General features: G+C 42.6%; 1 protein-coding gene across 1 annotated transcript in view; it reads left to right on the forward strand.

The window, feature by feature from the left end:
- Positions 1-26,209, forward strand: part of setd7 (SET domain containing 7, histone lysine methyltransferase) — a 40,514-nt gene that overhangs the window by 9,095 nt on the left and 5,210 nt on the right. Inside the window, 5 exon segments of the mRNA XM_069925347.1 lie at positions 13,128-13,329; positions 15,496-15,685; positions 21,152-21,233; positions 25,117-25,234; positions 25,336-25,493. Of these exon segments, the coding sequence (XP_069781448.1) occupies positions 13,128-13,329; positions 15,496-15,685; positions 21,152-21,233; positions 25,117-25,234; positions 25,336-25,493 (750 nt within the window).

Genomic DNA, 26,209 nt, shown 5'->3' on the forward strand with positions numbered 1-26,209 from the left:
AGAAGAGGAGAGCTATGTTGATTGGGGATTTGTTGGTTAGGCGAACAGATAGGAGGTTCTGAAAACGAGATCAAGTCTCCCAGATGCCTGAGTCAGGGATGTCTCTGATCAAGTTCACAGCATTCTGGAGGGTGAGGGTGAGCAGCCAGATGTCATGGTCCATGTGGGGAACAATGATATAGACAGAAAGGATGAGGTCCTGAAGAGGGAATACAGTAAGTTAGGAAAGAAGTTCAAAAGCAGGACTTCAAGGGTGGTCATCTCATGATTGCTGCCTGTGCCAAGTGCCAGTGAAGGTAGGAATGGGAAGATGACTGTGTGGTTGAAGAGTTGGGGCAGGGGTTCAGATTTGTGGATCATTGGGATCTCTTCTGGGGAAGGACTGACCTGTACAAAAACGACGGGCTGCATCTGAACTGTAAATGGACCAATTTCCTGGCAGGCAGCTTTTGCTACAGCTATTGGAGAGGGTTTGAACTAGTTTGGCAGGGGGATGGGAACCAGAATGTGAGTGCAGAGAATCGGGCAGAAGGTCAAAAGCATGATGCAATGTGTTCTGAGTTTATGGGGAAGAACTTGCAGGGAAGGAAACATAAATTTTGTCAGTTAGACAGTTTGACGTGTGTCTATTTCATCGTTAGGAGTATTAGGAATAAAGGAAATGAACTTAGAGATGGATCAGGACGTGGAACTACTATGATGTGACTGTTACAGAGATGGCTGGAGGAAGGGCAAGATTGGCTGATGCAGGTACCAGTTAGCCTTTTCAAACTGGGGTTAACTGGGCAATTTGCAAGGCCAAATTACATGGCGATTTGAAAGGGTCTAACCGGGTCCCTGATCTACCTCAGAGAACCCAGTAAAACTTACCTGGGCGTCTCGGTCAGGCAGTTTGAAAGGGGAAATGGCTGACCTGGTCACTCTGGTGACATCAGCGCTTGCATCACAGGGAAACCCCTGGCTGAGGTGCCACTGCTGTGAATGCTGCACCAATTTGCGGCAATAGCTCAATGTGGGAGTGCGGGAGCAATTGCTGTCTTCCTTACCCATAATCCCCTGCATCACTCTGGCGCTGAAAGAGTGGGTGACTGACGGGAGGGATGGCAACTGATTGGGGAGGGGGTAATGATGGCGGGTTTGGGGAGGGGGGGAGATTGACACCTGATAGTTCCCATGAGTGCATGACGCGTCACTCACCATCTCATCGCGGGGGCATGATCACCCTTAAGTCACCGGGTTGGTGATTTCCTGCATTCATAACCAAGTAATTGCACCAAGGTTCCAGGAAGGCTACCCGGGTGCTGCAATTTGAAAGTGTTTAGGTGTTTTAAAAAGAATAGGATAGAAGGTAAGGGAGGTGGATTAGCATTACTAATCAGCGATAGTATCATGGCTATAGAAGGGAGGACGCTGCAGAGGGAGTGTCTACTGAGTCAGTATGGCTGGAAACCAGAAATAGGAAGGGAACAATCACTCTACAGGATGTAGTTTATAGGTCCCCAAATAGCCCTTGAGACACCGAGAAGCAGATAAGCAGGCAGATCTTAGAATGGTGCAGGAGTTACAGGGTTGTTGTTATGGGAGACTTAAACCTCCCTAATATTGACTGGCACTTCCTGACAGGGAGGGATAGATGGGGCTGAATTTTTCGGGGGCATCCACGAAATAGTCCTGACACAGTATGTGCACCAGCCGACAAGAGGAGAGGCCACACTGGATCTAATTCTGGGTAATTAACTTGGTTAAGTGGCGGACCTCTTGGTGGGGGAGCATTTTGGTGAGTGACCATAACCCCCTGAGCTTTAGCATATCTATGGATAAGGATAAAGGCAGACAAAATGGGAAAGTGTTTAATTGGGGAAGGGATGAGCCAGGAACTCGCGAAAGTAAATGGCAAATAGATGTTCAAAGGTGAAAGCACAAAACTAATGTGGAGGGTTTAGGGACCACTTTTGCTGGGTTCAAGGTCGGTTTGTCCCACTGGGACAGGGAAAAGATGGTAGGAAGAGGGAACTGTGGTTGATAAAATGGGTGAGGCAGCTCATCAAGAAAAAGAAGGAAGCATACATTAGATACAGGAAATAGTAAGGGCTCATGAGAAGTATATGGTGGCCAGAAAGGAGCTTAAGAAAGGACTTTTGAGAACTTAAAGGGGGCATGAGAAAGCTTTATCATATATGATTAAAGAGAGTAAGGCTGCTAAAAGATAAAGGAGGCAACATGTACCCGGTGGCGGAGGTTGGGAGGTCTGAAATGAATACTTGGCTTCAGAATTGTACAGTCTACTCAAGGATAATCATCACGCTTCAAGCACCTAACTGAGTTTTTTGAGGAGGTAATGAAGGAAATTGATGAGGTGGTAGATGTGGTCCATATGGATTTTAGTAAGCCATTTGACAAGGTCCCCAATGAGAAACTCATTCAGAAAGTCATGAGGCATGGGATTATTGGAACCTTGGCTGTGTGGATAAAAGAAATCAGCTTGCATGTCGAAAGCAGAGAGCAGTAGTAGTGGAAGGAAAATATTCTGCCTGCAGGTCAATGATTAGTGGTGTTCTGTTCTGGGATCACTGCTCTTTGTGATTTTTATAAATGACCGAGATCAGGGGTCTCTGAACTTTTTAGACCATCTACCCCATAATGATCCCTCACGGAGCCCCAAGGGATGGAATCCTTGGGGTGGTGGTGGCGCTGGTTTTGGGGTGGGGGGGGTTGTGGGTGGCAGCAGCATTGGACACACACACCTCCTCCTTCTCTGCTCTTTCAGTCCTTCACTATCTATTAAGAGACCGAAGCCAAATACAACATGGCAACCACCAAGGCCAGCTCTCATGGGAGGTTGGCCACCCCCACCATAGGTGCTATTTTATGTAGACACTCCCCTGTTTACGACCACAAAAGTTCAATAGACCACAGCCGTTTATCCAATCCCCTATCAAATTGACCCTTTGGATTGTCCCCACCTCGGGGTCAATTTCGACCACTTTGGACACCCCTGATCTAGATGAAGAAGCATAGGTAAGTTTGTTGATGATATGAAGGTTGGAGGGTCTGTGGATGGTGCTGAAGGTGGTCGTAGGTTACAAAAGATTATAGATAGGATGCAGAGTTGGGCAGAAAAGTGGCAGATGGAGTTTGATCCGGTTAAGTGTGAGGTGAGATGCATTTTGGAAGGACAAACCAGAAGGTTGAGTACAAGGTTAATGATCGGTTAGTTAAGAGTATTGTTACGAGCCCAAAGGTCTCCAAAACAAGCAGCAACAGAATTTCACCAAGACACCGGCTACTTAAACAAAACTGGTTTTATTTTCTTAATACATAATACTTTTTTTTTTCTTTGGCTTGGCTTCGCGGACGAAGATTTATGGAGGGGTAATGTCCACGTCAGCTGCAGGCTCGTTTGTGGCTGACAAGTCCGATGCGGGTCAGGCAGACACAGTTGCAGCGGTTGCAAGGGAAAATTGGTTGGTTGGGGTTGGGTGTTGGGTTTTTCCTCCTTTGTCTTTTGACAGTGAGGTGGGCTCTGCGGTCTTCTTCAAAGGAGGTTGCTGTCCGCCGAACTGTGAGGCGCCAAGATGCACGGTTTGAGGCGATATCAGCCCACTGGCGATGGTCAATATGGCAGGCACCAAGAGCTTTCTTTAGTCATTAGATCAATACTTAACTCATTATAATTAACTTAACCACTTCTAATTCTAAGTGGACGTGTATGTAATATTTATGTGTTCAGGTAAGTTCTTTGTTGCTGTCCAATCATTTGCTTTTCACTTCTCCAACTTCATTGGTATCAAGCAATCTTCCATACTGTGCACAGAATTGAACAGATATTATATTCACCAGGCTCTGGTGCTTTAACTTAAGTTGCTACTGCTCAGGAAGGTCTTTGTTGGTTTCAGAGAGATGTTCATTGCACACACAAACTGATCTCTTTCAATCAGCAACTGAAGTGTCTTACCAAAGAAACTTCCCCCTCTTGGGTTTTTCCAAAAGATATCTGGGTTACCACAAGGAGTTCTTTTTTTCCCTATTCCAGGAGAGACACAATAACCAGTCACAACCTCTGCAACTGACTACAGAGATTTAGAATAGGCTGAACTCAGAACTCAAAAACCATCTTGATATGGGCTCGTGTAGCAGGTCTGCCAACTTGCAGCCTTCACCACAAACTGCTGCAGAATACCTTAACAAACAATGGATGTTTTCTCTCTGTTTGCAAAACCACATGGCCCTCTTAAGGACAACAAATGTCAACCAAAATAGCAGCAAAAAATGTCTCAGTTCTTGAGCCTGGATACTGTTCAAACATACTGGTCTATTAACACCTACTTGTGAAACTGTCACAAGCACTTCCATTGTATCTGCAAAGCCATCTATGGACACAAAGTCTACCCTTGCATAGTTCTTGTATGGCAAATGAGATGCTTGTTTGGGAAATGTGACCTAACAAATAAACCTCACAATCTTACCCTTTTAAGATATATTTTATCATAATTTTGTTAACCGTATGGATGAACAGAGGGGCCTTGGGCTCCAAATCCATGCATCTCTTAAGATCGCTTTGCAGATTGATAGGATAGTTGAGGCCTATTGGATGTTGGGCTTCATTAATAGGGGGATTGAGTTCAAGAGTCAAGAGATCATGTTGTAATTCTGGTGAGACCACAGTTAAGTATTATGATCAGATTTTTTTAAGACTACCATACAGTAAAAGGCCATTTTAGCCCATGGGTCTGTGCTGCCCAATTTACACCCAATTAACCTACACCCCCAACAAACAGTGGGAGGAAACCAGAGTCCCCAGGGGAAACCCTTGCAGACATGGGGAGAACATACAAACTCCTTAGAGACAGCATGGGATTCGAACCCTGGTCCTGATCATTGGTACTGTAAAAGCGTTGTGCAGACCGCTATCTGAACTGTGTCAACCAGTTCTGGTCACTTCATTATAGGAAGGACGTAGAAGCTATGGAGATGGTGCAAAGGAGATGTATGTATCAGGATGATGCCTGAATTGGAAAATGTTTTGAGGCAAGATTAGCAGAGTTGACACTTTTCACTTTGAAGCACAGAATGATCAGAGGAGACTTACTCGAGGTCTATACACCAGAGGACATATGTACAAAGTGAAGGAGGGGATGTTTAAGGGAGACATCCAGGGTAAGTTTTTTTAAAACATAGAGAGTTGTGGGTGCCTGGAATGCCTTGCCAGGGCTGAAACGTTAGTGACATTTAAGAGACTCTTACACAGGCACATGGATGGAAGAAAAATAGAGGGTTATGGGGTAGAGAGGGTTTGGTACAGTGGTTCTCAACCTTTTTCTTTCCACTCACCATTTTAAGTATTCCCTATGCCATAGATGGTCTGTGATTTGTAAAGGATTGCTTAAGGTGGTATGTGGGTAGAAAGAAAAAGTTTGAAAACCACTGTTTTAATCATTCCAAATTGATTCGTTATGTGTAGTTTCATAACTCCAAAGAAAATGGGCCAATGACAATTGGCAAAATATCAAGCAAAATATTTCAGTAACAATTGGGTCTAGAGCAGTGATTCTCAACCTTCCCTTCCCACTCACATACCACCTTAAGCAATCCCTTGCTAGTCACAGAGCACTGATGGCATAGGGATTACTTAAAGTGGTATGTGAGTGGAAAGAAAAAGTTAGAAAACTACTGATCTCTATAAATATCTTGCATTTCTATCATGCCATTTGTAAGCCTGGGACATCCCAAAGTGCTTTAAAGCTAATTAATTAATTCTGAAGTGAACTGAAGACCAAACTACCTGCACATAATGATATTGAATTATAAATTGTTAAATCTAGACATCAACAACACGACAGGTGCCGACGTGGCTTCACTTTAACATTGAATGTGGCACATTCAGCACAAGGACATTCACTTGGATTGTTGGCCTTCATGTCTCTGGAGTGGGATTTAAATCCACCAAAATGGATAAGAATTCCAACTGAGCAATGGAAGGGATTAATAAACATAGCTGGTGTGCAAGATTTTTAGAAGTAAGCAGTGCTGGTTGCAAGTTGCATTATTTGATTTGCTAATTTGGAATTGTTTCTAAATTCCATATTGGGCACAAGTTTCCCATGACACAACTAGAATGGGGAATGTGTAAGTCTTAATGACTAGTAGGTTAAGAGAGCATGAGAGTGTAGCAGAAGGAAATTGGGTTGCTATCAGAGTTCTGGCCATGCTGAGAGAGTCTTTCCCTTGCTCTATCCCACTTGCCTTAATTGTAGAAATATTGGCAATTGAAGAAATGTAAGATTTTGCACTGAGAGAAGGATTCACGAAAGAGCTTCATATTGGATTGCTTGATTAGTGGCAGAAAGCTCTTCAATAGCTAGGATCACGTGTTCATAGGGCTTAAAATGATCCGGGTAACTGTGAGATCAGATGCCCCTCTTGGTTGAGCAGCAAGCCATCTATGCAATCTGCCTGAGTAAGGCTGGAGGTAAGCATCCAAGCATTCTCTGACAAGGAAGACTGCATTGAAACTAATGCTTATCTTTTGGTGATCCTGAGAACCATATTAACTACAGGAAATAAGGTTGCCTATTGTTGTGAGGTATAAGTAGTAGGTGGCGGCGGCCCCGGTCCGGGCAGAGGGTAGGCGGCACCTGCCCCGGTCCGGGCAGAGGGTAGGCGGCGGCGGCCCCGGTCCGGGCAGAGGGTAGGCGGCGGCGGCCCCGGTCCGGGCAGAGGGTAGGCTGCGGCGGACCCGTTCCGGGCAGAGGGTAGGCTGCGGCGGCCCCGGTCCGGGCAGAGGGTGGTCGGCAGCGGCCCTGGTTCGGGCAGAGGGTAGGCGGCGGCGGCCCAGGTCCGGGCAGAGGGTAGGCTGCGGCGGACCCGGTCTGGGCAGAGGGTAGGCTGCGGTGGCCCCAGCCCTGGTCCGGGCAGAGGGTAGGTGGTGGCAGCCCCGGCCCCAGTCCGGGCAGAGGGTAGGCGGCGGTGGCCCTGGTCCGGGCAGAGGGTAGGCGGTGGTGGCGGTGGCCCCGGTCCGGACAGAGGGTAGGCAGTGGCGGTCCCGGTCTGGGCAGAGGGTAGGCGATGGCGGCCCCGGTTCGGGCAGAGGGTAGACGGCGGCGGCCCCGGTCCGGGCAGAGGGTAGGCGGTGGTGGCCCCAGCCCCGGTCCGGGCAGAGGGTAGGTGGTGGTGGACCCAGTCTGGGCAAAGGTTAGGCTGCGCTGGCCCCGGCCCCGGTCGGGGCAGAGGGTAGGCGGCGGCGGCCCCGGCCCCGGTCGGGGCAGAGGGTAGGCAGCGGCAGCCCCGGTCCGGGCAGAGGGTAGGCGGCGGCGGCCCCGGTCCGGGCAGAGGGTAGGCTGCGGCGGCCCCGGTCCGGGCAGAGGGTAGGTGGCGGCGGCCCCGGCCCTGGTCCGGGCAGAGGGTAGGCGGCGACGGCTCCGGCCCTGGTCCGGGCAGAGGGTAGGCGGCGACGGCCCCGGCCCCGGTCCGGGCAGAGGGTAGGCGGCGGCGGCCCCGGTCCGGGCAGAGGGTAGGCGGCGGCGGCCCCGGTCCGGGCAGAGGGTAGGCTGCGGCGGCCCCAGCCCCGGTCCGGGCAGAGGGTAGGTGGCGGCGGCCCCGGTCCGGGCAGAGGGTAGGTGGCGGCGGCCCCGGCCCTGGCGGCCCCGGCCCTGGTCTGGGCAGAGGGTAGGCGGCGACGGCTCCGGCCCTGGTCTGGGCAGAGGGTAGGCGGCGACGGCCCCGGCCCCGGTCCGGGCAGAGGGTAGGCGGCGGCGGCCCTGGCCCCGGTCCGGGCAGTGGGTAGGCTGCAGCGTCAAAGCAAAGCTCGAGGATGCAATCCACCTCACGGACTCGTCCCCTGAAACCCTCTGGGATCAGCTGAAGACTGCCATACTGCAATCCACTGAAGAGATACTGGGCTTCTCCTCCAGGAAAAACAAGGACTGGTTCGACGAAAACACCAGGAAATCCAGGAGCTGCTGGCAAAGAAGCGAGCTGCCCACCAGGCTCACCTTGCAAAGCCTTCCTGGCCAGAGAAAAAACGAGCCTTCTGTCTCGCATCCAGCCACCTTCAGCGCAAACTCCGGGAGATCCAAAATGAATGGTGGACTAGCTTCGCCAAACAAACGAATAAGTAGTAAGGCTGTAAATCCTTGCCTTGGATGGAAAAGATAAAATGAAATCAGTAGATTGATAATTTGCCATTTTTATCACTGATTTTCAGTGGAACCTTCTTTATATTCAAATTTATGATACTTATGCCCTGCTGGTATTATAAACAAACAGTATAAACAAACAGTATAAACAAACAGTACTGTTCCATTTAGTGTTTGGAACTGGGTCTGCAATGCTTGTTTGTTTCCAAGGGAATTGCATAATCAAATACAGACTTAAAAGGGTCCGTACTTGCATATTTGAGGTCAATTTAATTATTTTTTTTATCTTCATCTCCATCTAATGTCCTGAATAATCAATGAACCAGACAGTGCCTTACTTTTTGTGTACTATTATTTTTGTTTTTTTAGTTATGTTGTAAGATGGTTATTTAATATGAAAGTTAGCAATACGACGCTGCCTCAAAACACCGAATATAAATACTGATTCTAATGCTGCTGTTGTTCATCCCTTTCATTAGTCTTTTCCATGGTGTTTGTAAATCTTTACTTTTATCTAATCTGATTCTTGGAGTAAGATGTCTAGTTTTTAAGTGTGTGATGGCTTCTTGCAGATAGCTTTGGTAATCGCTCCCCTCCCATAGAGTGAGCATTCAGTATAAGGGTATTAAAGGTTACGGAGAGAAGGCGGGGACGGGGTACTGAACTTTAAGATCAGCCATGATCTCTTTGAATGGCGGAGCAGGCTCGAAGGGCCGAATGACCTACTCCTGCTCCTATCTTCTATGTTTCTATGAGCAAACTAATTGCTGATCCTCACATTTGAGGATCCATTCATCAGTGTTATTACACAAATGGCTAGTATCATTCTAGTTTGTAAAGTAAGAATGTACTTTTGAATTGAATAATATTATGGGAGCTCGTTCATATGTAGGGGTGATCATAGGCTACTACCTTTTGGAAGGCTTTACACTCAGGGGTATTGGTGTTCCCATTACCAGACTGTGATACAGCCGGTCAGCACACTTTTCCAACACACATCTGTAGAAATTCGTCAGGGTTTCTGATTTCATGCCAAACCTCCGCAAACTCCTGAGGAAGTAGAGGCGTTGAAGTACTTTCTTCACAATGCTATTGGTTTGTTGGGTCCAGGAAAGATCCTCCGACATAGTGACTCCCAAGAACCTAAATGTGCTCACCCTCTCCACCTCTGATCCCCAAATGATCACAAGATTGTATCCCTCTGGCTTTCCTGCCCTGAAGTCAACCATCAGCTCCTTGGTTTTGGTGACATTGAGTGCAAGGTTGTTGGTGGTGCATCATTCAGCCAAGTTTTCAATCTCCATCCTGTATGCTGACTCATCACCTTCCTTTATTGATTTTCTTTTTCATTCTCTCTGTATTGCACTGTTTGTTTACATTTGTTATCTGTTTACAGTTCTTTGTTTACATGTTTACCCTGTGTACATTTTTTTTGCACTTCCAATTAGTGGTAATTCTGCTGTACCTATGGGAAAAATAATCTTGGGTAGTACGTGATGTCATGGCAATAAATCTGAAACCTAAGATTATTTTTCCAATGGGCCAGGCAGAATTTTTACTTAGCAGTAATGCAAAAGAAAAGCTACTTTACAAAAGAGAAAATTGTAAACAAAAAAAATGCAAACAAATTGTGCAATACAGAAATTAAATATTCAATAATAAATCATGTGCAAAGCAAGAGTCTTTAAATAAATCTCTGAGTTTGTTGTTCAGGAGTCTTATGGTTGAGGGGTAGTAACTGTTCCTGAACCTGGCGATACAAGGCTTGTGGCTCCTCTACCTCTTTCCTGATGGCAATAGTAAGAACAGAGCATGTCCTGGGTGGTGTAGATCCTTGCTTCTGCTCTCCAATGACAGGGTTACATGTAAATTTTCTTGATGGTGGGGAGAGTTTTGCTTGTGATCTTCTGGGCTGGTAACTAACAAAATGTTAACTACTCAATGGTTATCAACTTAATTTAAACTACTTGCCTCCTTTCCTCTGGTTTCCTCTAATATTGTTCATGGCACATTTCTGTCTTGTTTTCATGCTACCAACTGACAATTATCTGAAAAAAAGTCAGTTTTCATGTGTACACTTGAAGGAACCAGCTGTATCTCACTTCCAAGTTATTTCACCCTCCAATTGTAATCTTTCTGGATTCCAGTACTGGAGGGGCAGAAGTTTCCACCATCCAAACTTTGGGAAGTCAAAAGCTTGGGTTGCCAACTCAAATTCTGGTCATCTCTGAAATGGAAGCACCTACTTTTAACAGAATTGATGCATCAGTCATATTTCAGTTCAGATTTCTGTTAGTTCACTTTGCCAAAGTGAAGAACAGTAGGATTAAATAGCTTGTTTCTGAGCAGTAAATTCTATGTAACCTTTTTCCCAGTGGATGAGGATGATCTTTATTGATATAATGTAGATCAGTTAAGAGGATCAAGTGATGAAAATGCATGCAAAATGAACTATAAAGTACAGGCACTTGCTCAGGGTGCAGGATATTCCTTGTGACTCCATTGTCTTCCTTTAAAACTGTCCACGAGAACCTTTACATCCATCTGAGGTTATAACTAGAGCATGAGTGTATTATCCCATGTGAAATTGGTCTTGGGAACCATTCCTTTAGCACTCTATTGGAATTTCAGTCCAGATTGTTTGCTCTTGTGGAGTGGGACTTGAACATAAAATGTCCTAATGCATCACAGCTGTCGTTAGAAAATGGAAGTGTTCCTCACTCCTTTCCCTTTCTAATACAGGTCGTGGATTTTGGAATTTTGTCCAATTTTTGTATCTGCTAGCAGATTTCAAGTTTAGAACAATTTTGTTCCTAACTGATTTCAACTTGGGGCAGCACAATTAGTGTAACAGTTAGGGCAACAATATTACAGCGCCAGTGATTGGGACCGGGGTTCATTTCCTGTGCTGTCTGTAAGGAGTTTGTATGTTCTCCACGTGTCTGCATGGGTTTCTTCTGGGGGCCCTGGTTACCTCCCACCATTTGAAATGTACTGGGGGTTGTAGGTCAGTTGGGTGTAATTGGGTGGCACAGGCTCGTGGGCTGAAATGGCCTGTTACCTGAAATGGCCTGTTAAATGTCAGTAGTCACCCCTAGTGAAGATGGCACATAGAGCCATACAGCACAGTACAGGACCTTTGGCCCACAGTGTTGTGCTGACCTATGTAAATCTGCTCCTCAACAACCTGATCCTTTCCTACTTTACACCCATAACTGTCTATTCTTCTTGCATCCATGTACCTACCCAAGTGTCTTTTACATGTCCCTATTGTACCAGCCTCTACTGCCACACCCAGCAATCCATTCCAGGTACTCACCACACTCTGTATAACCCTTATCTCTGATATCTCCCTTAAACATTCCTCCCCTCAGCTTAAACAATGTCCACTGGTATTTGCTATTTTCACCCTGGGGGAAAAAGATGCTGGCTGTCCACCCTCTCGTTATTAATTATTTATTCAAAAATTCTGTGTATCTAGAACTGATAAGTTTTTCATAATCTGGATCAACCTCCTAGTTGGACCAAGATAGAGATATCATGTCTACCTAGAATGGAGATGCATGTATTTATATTATGTTGGAGTTTGATTTTATTACAGGAATATGATATGCCAATACTGAAACATTTATTAAAGATTTGGATTAAAAAAAAATTTAGGGTCGAAAGATAAATTACCAATTTTAATTCCATTATACAATAATCAGCTTATTCTTTTTTCAGTATTTAATAGTTATTTAAAGATTTGGAATTCTAAAGGTATAAAGACAATACAGGACTGTTTTGTAGAGGGACAATTTCTTTCTTTTATCCATTTGAGAGAACGATTTGAAATACCTTTAAGTTCTTTATTTGTGTATTATCAGCTTAGGGCTTTGGTAAAAGATAATTAGGGTAGAGAGACGTATTTACCTACTTTGTCAAAATTTGAATCTTTGACTTCTACTATACCAAAGAAGGGTTATGTTTCAGTTATGCATAATTTATTATAGGACAATAAGGATTAACCAGATTGGGTAAAATCTAAACTTAAATGGGAGACTGATTTAGTTTTTACTTTTCCTGAAGATGATTAGGCAAACATGAGTCAGGACAATGTAATTAAATAGACTAACGTAAGATATGGTATGGTCAATTATAATTTTTTACATCAATTGTATTTGACCCCAGAAAAGTTTTTAAAAAAAATGGGTTTAATAATTCAGATTCTTGCTTTAGATGTGGTTTATGTATTGGTATGTTTTTACATGCTGTTTGGACTTGTGTGAAAGTCCAACCATTTTGGCAAGAAATTAAAATAGTTTTGGAAAAATTGTATAATTTTAAATTACCTTTGGATCCAATGATTTTTTTGTTGGGAGATTTGTATTCATTAACGGGAATGGGTTTGGATAAAGTTCAAATTGCTTTTGTACATTTGGTGTTGTCAGTAGTGCGTAAATGTGTTGCTAGTACTTGGAAAGATGATATAGAAATTAATATAATACTCGGGCATAATGAATTGAAAGCTTGTATCATTATGGAAAAATTCACTTATAATTTACAATGACAATTATTTTTTTTGTTGATAAATGGTCTCCGTATTTGAAATATATGCAATTGGATGTATTTTGAACTGTTATTAACATTTATAAATGTTATATAAAAATATAAATATTATATATGTATATATTTATAAATGTTATATATATAATTTATATTTTTGGTTCCCCTTAAGGGAGCTAGCTGAAGGGGTGGGTGGGGGGGGAAAGGGTTTTGTTTTTATTTTAAAAAAATTTTTATGTTGTGTTTTGTTTTTCCTTGTATATAAATCTTTGTAAAATTATTACTTTGAATATTTAGATTGAATGTTATTCTTTTTACTTATCTTTTAAATAAAGTTTTAAAAAAAAAATAGTTTTTCATAATCCAGTTGAATATTTGATATGAATTGTTCTTGTCAAAATCAGTGTATCGGAGAGGTATGACTCATTGTACATTTTTATTATTTAGCACACTAGAAGGGAACTGTGTTGATGATGCTTTACAAGGACAAGCTGTATACACTTATGAGGATGGGAGTAGCCTCCATGGAACCTACATTGATGGAGAATTAAATGGCATTGCTCAGGAATATGACCCAGAGGGACAGTTGACCTTCAGGGGTCAGTACAGGGACAATGTTCGATGGGGTGTTTGCTGGATGTATTTTTCGGTAAGTTTTTGTTGGATGGCCAATGTGCTTTAAACCCCACATTTGATTTTCCTCCTTGTTGAATTATCAAAGGAGTGCATTAGTTGTCAAGTTCAAGTTTACTGTATTATCATCTGACTGTCCAGATGAAACAGTGCTTCCCCAAACCATGGTGCACATGCCCACACAGAAATCCAGAGTACATAATAATCACCAATATATATATAAAGACATAAAATAAATCTATACCTGAATAAATATGTTAGGATTATTTACTGGGTTACAGGATACTGTTTTATCAATCTCAACTTGGCCATAGAAGGTATTTTACAGCCTGGCAGACCTGATTTTGATGCTCCTGTACTTCCTCTGTGATGCCAGTGATCAAAAGTGCTGTGTGCTAAATGGATTCAAGATTATTTTATTGTCAATTATCTTCAGTCTCTCATAAGGCAGACAAAGAGTCGCTATTTGCATCGCCTGGTGCCTCTTACAGTAAGAGAGAAAGAGAAGTGCAAGAGAGAAAGTGAAGCTTAAGAGAGTCCCTTCAGAGTCATTGTGTGTCGGTGGATTCACCTCCAGCACTCTCTCAGCCACACAGACCCCTGTTCCATTCATCGGCAACTTGAGCTCCAGATCCAAACTCTGTCTCGATCAGGAAGACTTCAGCAGCCGAGGCCCTTCGGGAGCCCTTCTTGCCATAATTCTCTTGAAACCTGGCTTCCAGTCTTGATTCTCATGAGCCAGTTTCCAGCAGCCAGCCGCCCATGTGGATCCCTCTGCCACTGAGCCCCTCACTACTTTTCTGCCATGGTCAGCTTCCCTGCAGGGTCCTCTGCTCTGCTTCCCTTCTCAAAGTGGGGAGTGGTGGGGATGTTCTTCGCATTTCTGGTGCCCTGCACCAGTTCACTGCTCTGAGTTTGCAGTCCCTCACGTTGGCTGCCGAGCACGGATTTCGTTAACTTTGGCACAGACACCACAGTCGCAAGATTTTACTTGCAAACACCGTTGGCTTCTTTAACAGGCCTGTCGGCATTTGGAAATTGGTGTTTGGACCCTTCGGAGCAGGTCTGTGTCTTCTCTCCCCTGGGTCTGCACCAGCAGCAGTGCCGTCACAGAGTCCTCACCAATTCTTTGAGCCTGTTTAGGCTCTGCTCTCGGAGAATGCCATCAATAGAGGAAAGGGAGACTTCGGTATTCTCTGCCATTTTGATGATCCTCTGCGTGACTTCTGGTCTTGTGCTTTGCAGCTTCCGTAGCACACGATGGAATAGTGAGGACATTCTCAATTGTGCTCCTTGTCTACTGTTGTCAAGATAGGAGCCGGTAGGCCTTGCCCTCTTTAGCAAGTCTAGGCATTGCTACATCCTTTTAGGGTCTTAACATTTTTAATTAAGAGAAAGCATTATCTAATTCTTGCTTTAATGCCTTTAGTGTTACTCCTACTCCAGTGTTTGAATATACTGAGTAAGAACCCCAATGGTAGTTGCCTACCTGTGCTCATTATTTGTGTTTACATGTTGAGTGATCCTTTAGGCAGAGTTCTGGATGTCTAGTAGACATTGTCTCCCTGGGGTGGGGGGGTGGGTAGTTTTCAATTCAAATTTTCATGGTCACAGATCCTTTTAAAGGCTCCTCACACTGGCTAAGGACTTCAGCCGCTGCTTCGAGTTAAACACTGAAGTGTGTAGTTTCTGGGATCGAGTGTAATACACAAGCAAGCTGGTCATGCTGCTGAGTTTCTCCAGCACAGTTGTCATCTGCTGTTTCCATAACTCTGCCAGAAATGAGTCAGTTAAATATCAAAAACAAGCTTTGGTGGGATTTCAGTAAAATGACGGTGAGAAATTCTGCTAGTTAGAACCTTACAGGGCCTTCCGCCTACGATATTGTGCCAACTAGTATGTGCCTAAAAAAAAGACCCTCCGTACCTCATAACCCTCAATTTTTCTTTCATCCATGTGCCTGTCTAAGGCTCTCTTAAATGCCCCTTTTGTTCCAGCCTCCACCAACACCCTTAGCAATGCATTTCCTGGCACCCACAACTTGGTGTTTTTTTTAAAAAATCTTGCCCCTAATCATTACTCCCTTCACTTTGTGCAGATGTCCTTGGGTGTTTACCCTTGGAAAAGGTTGCTGAATGCTCCCAAATGCTGTCACGCAATGATCTGCTATCTTGTTTGATAGGATGGAGGCTGCCTTGTAGGTGAGGTGAATGAAGATGGCGAGATGACTGGTGATAAAATAGCGTATGTTTATCCTGATGGCAGGATGGCACTGCTTGGAAAATTTGTTGATGGGGAGATTATCGAAGGACACCTGGCATCTCTGAAATGTGTAACTGAAGGGAAACCTCAGTTTGAACTGGTACCAGATGGTAAGACTTGACTGATTTATGGTTTTTTTTTCTCTAATAATGCCAGCTATGAACTCCATTAACATCATATTTTTGGAAAATTCCAAGTGCTGACAGAAAGGTGTGACATTGATTGCATCAAAGTCCAGAATGTGACATTAAAATCTAAAATGTTTTCAAGCAAAGCTCATATTTGACAATTTTAATAGATGTGGAAATTTTTCTATTCCTGTTTTTTTTTTGTGTATAATCAGTACAGGTGTTGGTAAGCATTGAGGGAAGAAAGGGGAAATTTGTTGATGCCAAATCTAATAATTAAGGAGAGAAGGATCATGCTGTGATTCTCTACTTCCAAGTAATATAGTTACTAGCTTTTCATAAGGACCATTTTCCCCACAATACAGTCATAAGATCAAAAACCAGCTCAAGGCCTCCTTTTTCCATTATTGCCATCTTCAGAATTTATTGCCATAAACATGTCACAAAATTTGTTGTTTTGCAGCACCTTATAAGGGCATATATTGGTATAAATTACATTTCAAAATAAATGGTGCAAGAAAATACGATAAAGTGAGGTGGTGTCTGTGGTTCATGATTCATCATCCATTCAGAAATCTGATGGCAGAGGGGAAGTATATGTCCTTGTGTCACTGGGTGCTTGTCTTTAGGCTCCTGTTCCCATCTGATGTTGAACAATCTTTTACCCTGAGCCATTTGTTGACAACTGCAGCTCCCAGTGAACCTCCATTGTTAATTCACACTTGGCCCGTAACCTTTGGCAATAGATTGAAGGTCTATTGCTCCAGTTCATCAGCCAAAGAATTACCCAGTTTAACCTGTGAGCTAAGGAGGTTGTTCAACATGTGAGCTGTTTCCACTGAGAGTTAAAAATGAGTTTTGTCACTAATATTGGAGATAAGAAATGGGAATTATTTTAAAGGGGTAAAGCTGACTTCTTAGCCAAAGGGTTCTAATGCAGAAAAGGAGGAAGTCCTGTTGCCACTGTATGTAATAGAATAGTAATTTCTCTTCAACATAAACTTAGGCAGATTACCATTGGTTAACAGTATTATTTCTTTTTTTAAAATTACCGTTTAGAAGGAAATTTGTAACCATGGGGTTTTGTGTAGAGAAGGAAGACATAGCTTATCCTGTTGATGATGGCCAAAAATAGATTCCTGGTTAATCCCACTCCCAACTTGTGAACGGTAGTAGTCTTGATTAGGGGTTTTCAAGTAATCATGTTGGAAGGCAGGAATTGTGAAACTCCACACAATTGCTCTAGTCTAGTGATCACTATAAGGAACCAGTCAACATTTATTTTTTGATCCACTGCCATATCATTCATATAGACCAATTAATGCAATTGCATGATTGGTTGTGTGCTCTTGTGGTGATGTGTAAGGACATTTAAATGATATTGGGGCAGGAATTTTTAAAAAAATATTCTTCCTGATGTCAAACTGATTTATCATTACACCTCTCAAAACTAGGCATGGGAAAAGCAGAGGCAGATTTCAAAGAAGCCATGCATCGCTTGAAATACAAAAAAAAATACAGTTTCTTGTATGCCAATTAACACTGAAAATGGGTGGTACTTTTAAAAAAAAAAGAAATTATTTTAATAGGACTAGTTATAAAATAATTACAGCAGCGTAAGTTGACCTGATCGCCAGTGGTATATCAAAGAAATTCAGCTGGAAAATCTGGCAGTAAACGAAATCATCCTGATACGCCTGTGTCTGTAGAATTGCCTGAGTTGCTCCAGTTATTACCGGGATCTGTCAGAATAAAGCACAGATTATGGCAGAATCTGTTATGAAAACATACATGGGGTTTTACAAAAGTCAAGGAAGTTAGAACCATAGATCATTGCAGCACAGAAGCATGCCCCTTGGCCCCTTTAGTCTGTGCTGAACCATTATTTTTGCCTAGACCCACTGACCTGCACTCAGTCCATAGCCCTCCATGCCTCTCCCATCCATATACCTATCCAAATTCTTCTTAAATATTAAAATTGAGCCCACATTCACCACCTCAGCTGGCAGCTTGTTCCATACTCCCACCACCGTGTAAAGAAGTTTCCCTCTCATGTTCCCTCTAAATGTTTCCCCTTTCACTCTTAATGCATGTCCTCTGCCCTCAGTGGAAAAAGCCTATCTACATTTATTCTTATCAAATCTCCCCTCATTCTTCCACGCTCCAGGGAATAAAGTCTTAACCTTTCCCTGTAACTCCGTTCATGACTGTGCAGCAAAACACAGTTCGAACCGCATCATCAAATTAGCTGACGATATGACCGTGGTAGGCCTTATCAACAAGAGTGATGAGTCAGCATATAAAGATGAGGTGCAGATGTAAATGGACTGGTGCACAGCCAACAATCTGTATCTGAATGTCAATAAAACAAAAGAGACGGTTGTCGACTTCAGGAGGGCACGAGGGGAACCACGCTCCGCTGATCATTAATGGCTCTACTGTTGAGGTCGTCAAAAGTACAATGTTTCTTGGTGTGCACTTGACAGAGAATCTCACCCGGTCCCTTAACACCAGCTCAATGACCAAGAAATCCCAGCAGTTCTTCTACTTCCTGCGAAGGCTGAGGAAGGTTCATCTCCCACCCTCCATCCACACTACATTCTACACGGGATGTATAGAGAGCATTCTGAGCAATTGCATCATTGCCTGATTTGGAAACTGTACCACCTCAGACCATAAGACCCTGCAGAACATAGGGGACTCAGCGGAGAAGATCATTGGGGGTCTCTCTTTCTACCATGATGGACATCTAAAACACACGATGCATGTGGATGACAAATAACATTGAAGGACTTTTTACACCGCTCTTGTAAACTCTTCTCCCTTTTGCCATCGGGAAGGAGGTACCGTAGAATTCAGGCCCACAAGTCCAGATTGTGCAACAGTTTTCTCTCCCCCCCCCACCCCCAAGTCATCAGGCTCCTAAATTCCTAGAATATGTGTACTAGTATATCATGGTTTTTTTTATTATTGTATGATGACTTCATGTCTAACTCCGATTTGTGTAAATCTGCTCCATGGTCCTGAGAAACCCTATCTCGTCTATACTCTGTATTAGTAGTTGTGATATGAACAACAAAGGTGACGACTTGAAGTTCGGTCAACATCCTGGTAAATCTTCTCTGCACTCTGTGACCAAAACGGCACACAGTACACCAAATTTGCCTCACCAATGTCTTATACAATATTACCATAACATTCCAGCTCCTATACTCTATACTTTGAGTTTGTGAAGGCCAATATGCCAAAAGCTCTCTTTACAACCCTGTCCACCTGTGACACCACTTTCAGGGAATTATGTATCCCTCTGTTCTACCGTACTCCTTAGTGCCCTACTATTTACCATGTATGTCCTTTTCTGGTTTGTCCTTCCAAAATGCTACACCTCACATTTATCTGTATTAAATTTTATCTCCCATTTTTGAGCCCATTTTTCCAGCTGGTCCAGATCCCTCTACAAGCTTTGAAAACCTTCCTTGCTGTCCACAATATCTCCAATCTTAGTATCATCTGCAAACTTGTTGATCCATTTTACCAGATCATTGATATAGATGACAAACAACAATGGTCCCAGCACCAACCCCAAAGGCACACCACTAGTCACAGGCCTCCAGTTAGGTTTTAGATGGAAATATTGTGTTCCATTTGGAGTCTCACAGTTTGGAAAAGATCCATGAAGGTGCAAATTAGCATGAATGGAGCAAAGGATGATGGATGGTCTGTGGAACAAATGTTCATTTCTAGATGTTATTTGATTTTAAACTTTTGACAGTGAATTTGGTAAAACTGCTTTTTCTGTGTGCACTTTTTTGTGACTTTATTTTAAATTATCTCGTGTATTGTTTCTTAAATTTAATTAAGTTTATATTATGGGTTTTTTTTTTACAAGTACCTGTTTGGCTGCTGTAAGTAAGAATTTTGGTGCATATGTACATCATACAAGGGATAAGACCATAAACTCATTATCAGTGGAAGAAGAATTGGGAAATGCTTTAAGGGTGATAGATTTACAAAAGAACAAAATTAAGTGAGACAAAATAATATTTAAGCAATAGTCTTTATATCACTGGCTGTAAGGATAAAGGAGGCAGATTCAAGACACCTTTCACATTGGAAGGCTGCCTGCAGGTAGAAAATTATACAGAAAAAAAGTGCAGAGAAAATAGTTCAAAGAATCAACATGTACACAATGGGCTGAAATATCTCATTTTGTAATGTTAATCAGTGATGGCAGGACAACATTCAGTGATGGCAGGACAACGTTCAGTGATCTGATTAGTCTCAAGGACAATTTTGGAAGATTTTCAACTTTTTTCGAATGATCCGTATTGATGTATAGAATCATTGAAATTTGTTTAGAATATCTTGATGAGCATTTTTACATACAATCTTTCCATATTAACTTGAAAAGAAAACTAAAAGAAAGTACAGAGGGAAAAATTATAAACGATTATCTTTAGAATTCATTCGCTATGGCAGATTGTTCTCAACATCAGCACCTTGAGGGCAACGATTGATTCCAGTGTAGATTAATATGTTCTGTGTAGTTTGCCAAATATTTTATGTCTGCCTGTCCCGCATCGGACTTGTCAGCCACAATCGAGACTGCAGCTGACGTGGACATTTACCCCCTCCATAAATCTTCGTCTGCGAAGCCAAGCCAAAGAAGAAGAAGGAAATATAATAAATACATCGACTCCTAAATAAAAGTCCATTTGTTATCAACATGCATTTTGTCACATTAATAGATGCTAAGTAAATACTACCATGAAGAGAAGTGGCCTGAAACTGGATCTTAATGAGAATCTTGAGGAAGGCAAGGAAAGAACATCACAACTTTGGACCAAGGCCTGTAAAGTGATAATTTCAAATAGTGGACCATTTTGAAACTGGACAATTAAATGACCAGACTTTACTGACATTGTAGAGATCTTGAGGACTGTGAAGCTTGATGTACAGGGATGGATAGGAATATGCCATTTGAAGGATTTACAACAATAATGAGAATTTGCTGGATGCCAGTTTGGATTAGCGGTATGGATGAATGAGAGCTGGAGCTCGTCAGGAGATGGAAAGCAGTGTTCTGCATGAATTAAGTGCATGGAGGTTATTGGGTGGGAGGTACTTAATGAGAGCATTAAAAATAAGTACCAGAGAATAAAATCGGATGACAATGAAATGAGTTAGGTGACCAAGGCTCGAATCGATGTTGACTGTAAAGAGTTTGTATAATCTCCCCATATCTGTGTGGGTTTCCCCAGGTGCTGTGAAATCCTCCCACCCTTCAAAACATTCGAGGATTGTCGTTTGATTGGTGTATTTGGGCAGCAGAGTTAATGGGCCAGAAGGGCCTGCTACCATTACTGTTGATACCTATTAAAAATGTAAGACCTGTAACCATCAAACTTGATCAGCTGTCAAATTTAATGCTTTCTTTTTTTCTAACAGGCCCAGTTTACACCTTGGACAAGTCCACATCATTTTGCATTTCCACCCAATGTCTCCTGCCTGACCCATATGAAAATGAGAGGTTATTCAAATTTCTTTTAAATTTTTATCTTTTTAAATCAAGAACCGCTTTCAAACTGGAAGTGTGCATGCAGGAAAAGAGCAGAAAAAACCGTTCAAAGAATCAACATGTACACAATGAGCTGAATTGTGTCATTTCGTAATGTTAATCAGAGACAGTAGGACAGCGTTCAGTGATCTGATAAGTCTCAAGGACAATCGTGGAAGATTTTCAACTTTGGTGTATAGAATCATTGAAATTTGTTTCTGAACAGTTTTAAATTCTTGTAATTCATTTGTTGAGAATGATTTTATGAACATTTTTAAATTATATTTATTCTTGAGGAAAATACAAATTTTCCATTTAATTCTAGTGAATGATATCGCATTCAATGGAGATTATGAGCAACACATTTGCCCACAAATATTGTAAATTCAATATGTTCAACAACCTCAAAAAAAAAATACCAGGCAGCTCTAAACCCAATATAATTACAGTATCTGGTTCTCATTTACTCTGCAGATATATGAAAGAATGTTCTGCATATTTCAGGATGTTCTCAGAACTTCAGAATTCATTTGTTTGTTTTTCTGATGCACACTTTTTGGAACTGTACCTCTAGTCTTTCTTTCTTTTGGGTCAGTCTTGTTTTCCATTCATTTCAGGGAGAAAAGTCATTCCTTTGTCCCAATTTCCTTTTGGGAAGAGACTAAGGGAATGTTTTTATTTTTTTCTGCAATTTTCATCAAATAATTATTCCTGTTACATAAAAACTCTTATCTGTTCAGCTCCACTTTACACTTCAGTTTTTACTAAATATATTGAATTCCCAATACTTTTTAATGACAAACGCTGTGTTTAATAAAAGATAAGAGTTTATCTTTATATTTCAGTTAATGATTTTGAATTGTGCCCACTACTTTTAGATGAAATGTGGTTTGCTACTTTTTAGTAGCTAATACTCATTTAATTCAATGTTTTAAATGTATTTCTCCATTTTAAAAAAATTGTTTATCAATTTTATTGATCAAAACTGCTTTGCAGTTATTAATTGACAAAAGGGAGACTAAATTTATTATAAAAATTTCTTGTTGTATTCTGAAAAGGGATATCAATGATTGGTGATTCACTTTATTGTCATTGTACCAGTAAACCAGCCAATGAAATACAACCAGTATCGACCAGAGGTTAAAAAAATTGCAATAGAACGTGTGATTAGAACCAACAAACTATTCTAGAACCAACTGTTTAAAAAGTACTGATTTTACAATATGAGTGCAGTACCACTCAGTGCCATGATTCAGTGTTCAAAGTAGTCACACCTTCATACAAAAAACTCTTCTTGAACCTACTGGTGCATGATCGAAGGTTCTTGTAGTGTCGGCCCGATGGGAGAAGAGTGAATAGTCCCCGATTCGGGTGTGTCTCATCCTGCCCTTTAGATGTTTTTGATTAATTGGATTCAAATAATCCATTGGGCATTCTTCACTACCTGCTGGAGTGCCTTCCAATCTTGTGCAATACAATTCCCATACTACACTGAAATATGTTAGCTCGCTCTCAATTATGCATTTATAGAAATCCAACAGTATCCTGGGGCAGAGGTGGATCCTCCTCGTGCCCCTCAAATAAAGACGCTGATGTGCCTTTTTAATCAGAATTGAAGAATTCGAGGACCAAATGAGATCTTAAAAGACATGGACAGCAAGGAATTTAAAGCTTGATTTATTTAGCAAATCTTTGGAGTCTCTTTCTTGCCTTGTGAAGTGATTGAGGTGGGTCCATGCCTTATGAGCAGAATGCAATACCAGAACTACTCTTGCTTCACAAAAGTTATTTTCCTTCCATTCAATTAAGGAGAAAGGAGGACAGACAGAATCTGTGGAAGAATGACAAGATTGCTGACCCACATTCCCCTCAATGTTGGTGTAAAGCTTAGTGACCAAAATCTATGCTGAAATCAACTATTTGCTAATCCATTTTAAAATGTAAGATGGTGTGATGGTACACCATCAGCCTACTGCAGGGGGCAACCTCTGTACCAGCAGGAGTGTAAGGGGACAGGGGACAACACCTGGCCGGCTGCCAATCAGTCGGCCTGAATGGATCAAGCCCCACCCAATTGGGTGTCAATCACCCTCCGGGATATAAGCCTGTGCCGTTCCTCCTGAGGCCTCACACTGAGTTGCTGCAGGCACAGCCTGCCAGGCTCTGTGGAGGTTTTTGTGGATTAAATTGTGGTGCACTGTTAGACAGAATCAGACACACATAAGGTAAAAACTGAACAACAGGCTTTATGACGCCTTGCCTGAGGCACTCCATGCCATTCGGTCACTGCTGTACACGGCTACCAATGAGACCCCTCTCGAACTTCTGTTCTCATTCCCCAGGAGGTCGGCGACTGGAATGTCACTCCCAGCATGGCTCACATCCCCGGAACCAGTGCTTCTGCGTAAGCATGTAAGGACACACAAGGCCGAAGCCCTGGTGGAGCAGGTTTTCCTCCTTCATGCAAACCATAACTACTCTTACGTTAGGTTCGGCATTGGCAGGGAGGACACCGTCTCAACCAGGGACCTGGCACCAGCAGGAGCACACATCACGCCACTCTCCAATCCAGGACGACGCTGACCGGGCATACACCCCTGTCCCCATGTAGCGATGGGGCATGCAGGGCCTCCTTGACCACCAGGGGCCAACTTTAGCCTTAGGAGACGAACCGGCCCCCCCACCCATCCAATACGACCCGCCTACGTCGACCCTGGCCACCCGTCCGCACGACACCGCTCCAGCCACACACACCTCTGCCGCCAGCACCCCCACTTCCCCTCTGATCAGTGACCAGGTGCCAGTCCTACGACGGTCACAGAGACCCCGGCGGCCGCCGAATTGTCTCAACCTGTAAATATTGTGTGTATGTAGTTGGTGTGATTCCTTGTTATTGCCCCTCCCCACTCCGGGACAATTTTAAAGAAGGGGGTGAATGTGGTGGTACACCACCGGCCTACTGCAGGGGGCAACCTCTGTACCTGCAGGAGAGAAAGGGGACAGGACAACACCTGACTGGCTGCCAATCAGTTGGCATAAATGGATCAAGCCCCACCTGGTTGGGTGTCAATCACCCTCCGGGATATAAGCCTACGCTGGCCTCCCGAGGCCTCACACTGAATTGCTGCAGCCACAGCCAGCCTGGCTCTGTGGAGGTTTTTGTGGATTAAAGCCTGTTGTTCAGTCTTTACCTTGTGTGTGTCTGATTCTGTCTTAACTGCACCACAGATGGGTTCAAGATCTGGAGGGAAGTTTTACCAGCACCTACCCTAACCAATGAATAATGTTCTGCACTATTTTCTTTGAGAAGAGGGAATTGTGAAAAAATGGTATTGAGAATATTATCTTTCACTGTTCATTATAACATTGGATCACTGATTTTTTTAAAAATCATCTTTTGAACAATTCATCAACAGTGTGTACATAGACTAAGATGGAAATGATCCATAAAACAGAAGTTTGTCAGTATTGCCATCTACCAACTTGCCCAGCTACCTTTTTGAGATGTAGATGATTTGGTTATAATTGCAAAAAATGAAACTTGTGTAACTGAATGGTTACATGGCTGGAGCCTCATCCTGTGTTGGTAGTGCTAAATACAGATTAATGCCAAATACTAGAATCCTGATACACTGTGAAGAATCTGTAGTATTGCACTTTCAACAAAGCAGATTAAAAATTCATTCTCAGCAACATTCATTCATCCATCCATCCACCAACCCACGTATTTCTTTTTAAAAGTATGCAGTTTGTGACCAAATAATTGTTAGTCATTATCATTTCAATATTGGAAAGATTATATAACACTATTGACAAAAAAAATTAATGTAAATATTTCTTGTTTCTTCCAAATTAGGGTGTATGTTGCTGAATCTCTTATCCCTGATGCTGGGGAAGGTTTGTTTGCAAAAATAGCAGCAGAACCTGACACCGTCATGTCTTTCTATAATGGAATCAGAATTACACATGAAGAGGTAAGAGGCAGACCGAGTGATGGTAAAATACATTGCTTGAAAAGAATAGAAGCAGGCCCATTTGAACAAAATAAATTCTACAAACTCTGTTTTCTTATCAGGTGGATTCTAGAGACTGGTCACTGAATGGCAATACCATATCATTAGATGATGATACTGTGATTGATGTTCCAGAGCCTTATAATAAAACAAAACAATACTGTGCATCACTGGGGCACAAAGCAAATCACTCCTTTACTCCAAATTGTATTTATGCCATGTAAGTAGTTATTTATGAGCTACAATTGATTTTTATTAACACTTGGTTAATTTATCATCTCAAGGAAAGAAGGTAATGATATTGTGCCTGAGTCTTGATTTGTTAGAGGTAAATGCATAATATATAGATTGTAATGGATTTTAGAATGGGCCATGATGAGCATCCAAAATGCGTAGCACTTACCAAACTGACTTTATAATCTCTCCAGTCCCAAATCTGATATCATTATTAGGTGCAGGTATTTAAAGGCAGATGTTCTAACTATAAATTGAATGAAATCAACCGTCAGCAACAGTCATGAATGCTCAGACTCTTCTTGCAGACTCCACCACCACCCCCCACCCTGTCCCTACCACCTCTCTTTCTCCTAGACAGACCATGTTTTGGCTGAGGTCAGGGCCTGTAAAAGTTCTGCTGATAGCTGCAGTCAAAAGTTTAAAGAATTTTCAGCAAATTCTCAAATGGCATGTCTACACTTGGATATTCTGGATAAATAGATCTTTACTGCACAGTACAAGCCCTTCGGCCTGTGATGCTGTGCCAACCTGTATAAATCTACTCAGCAATCTAAACCTTCCTTACCCACATCCATAACCCTCTATTTTTCTTGTATCCATGTACCTGTCTAGCAATCTTTTTAAATGTCACTGTTGTACCAGCCTCCACCACCATTGCAAGCAATGCATTCCAGTACCCAATACTGTGTGTGGGGGGTG

This window comes from Narcine bancroftii, chromosome 3 (assembly GCF_036971445.1).
Source record: "Narcine bancroftii isolate sNarBan1 chromosome 3, sNarBan1.hap1, whole genome shotgun sequence".
Classification (NCBI taxonomy): domain Eukaryota; kingdom Metazoa; phylum Chordata; class Chondrichthyes; order Torpediniformes; family Narcinidae; genus Narcine; species Narcine bancroftii.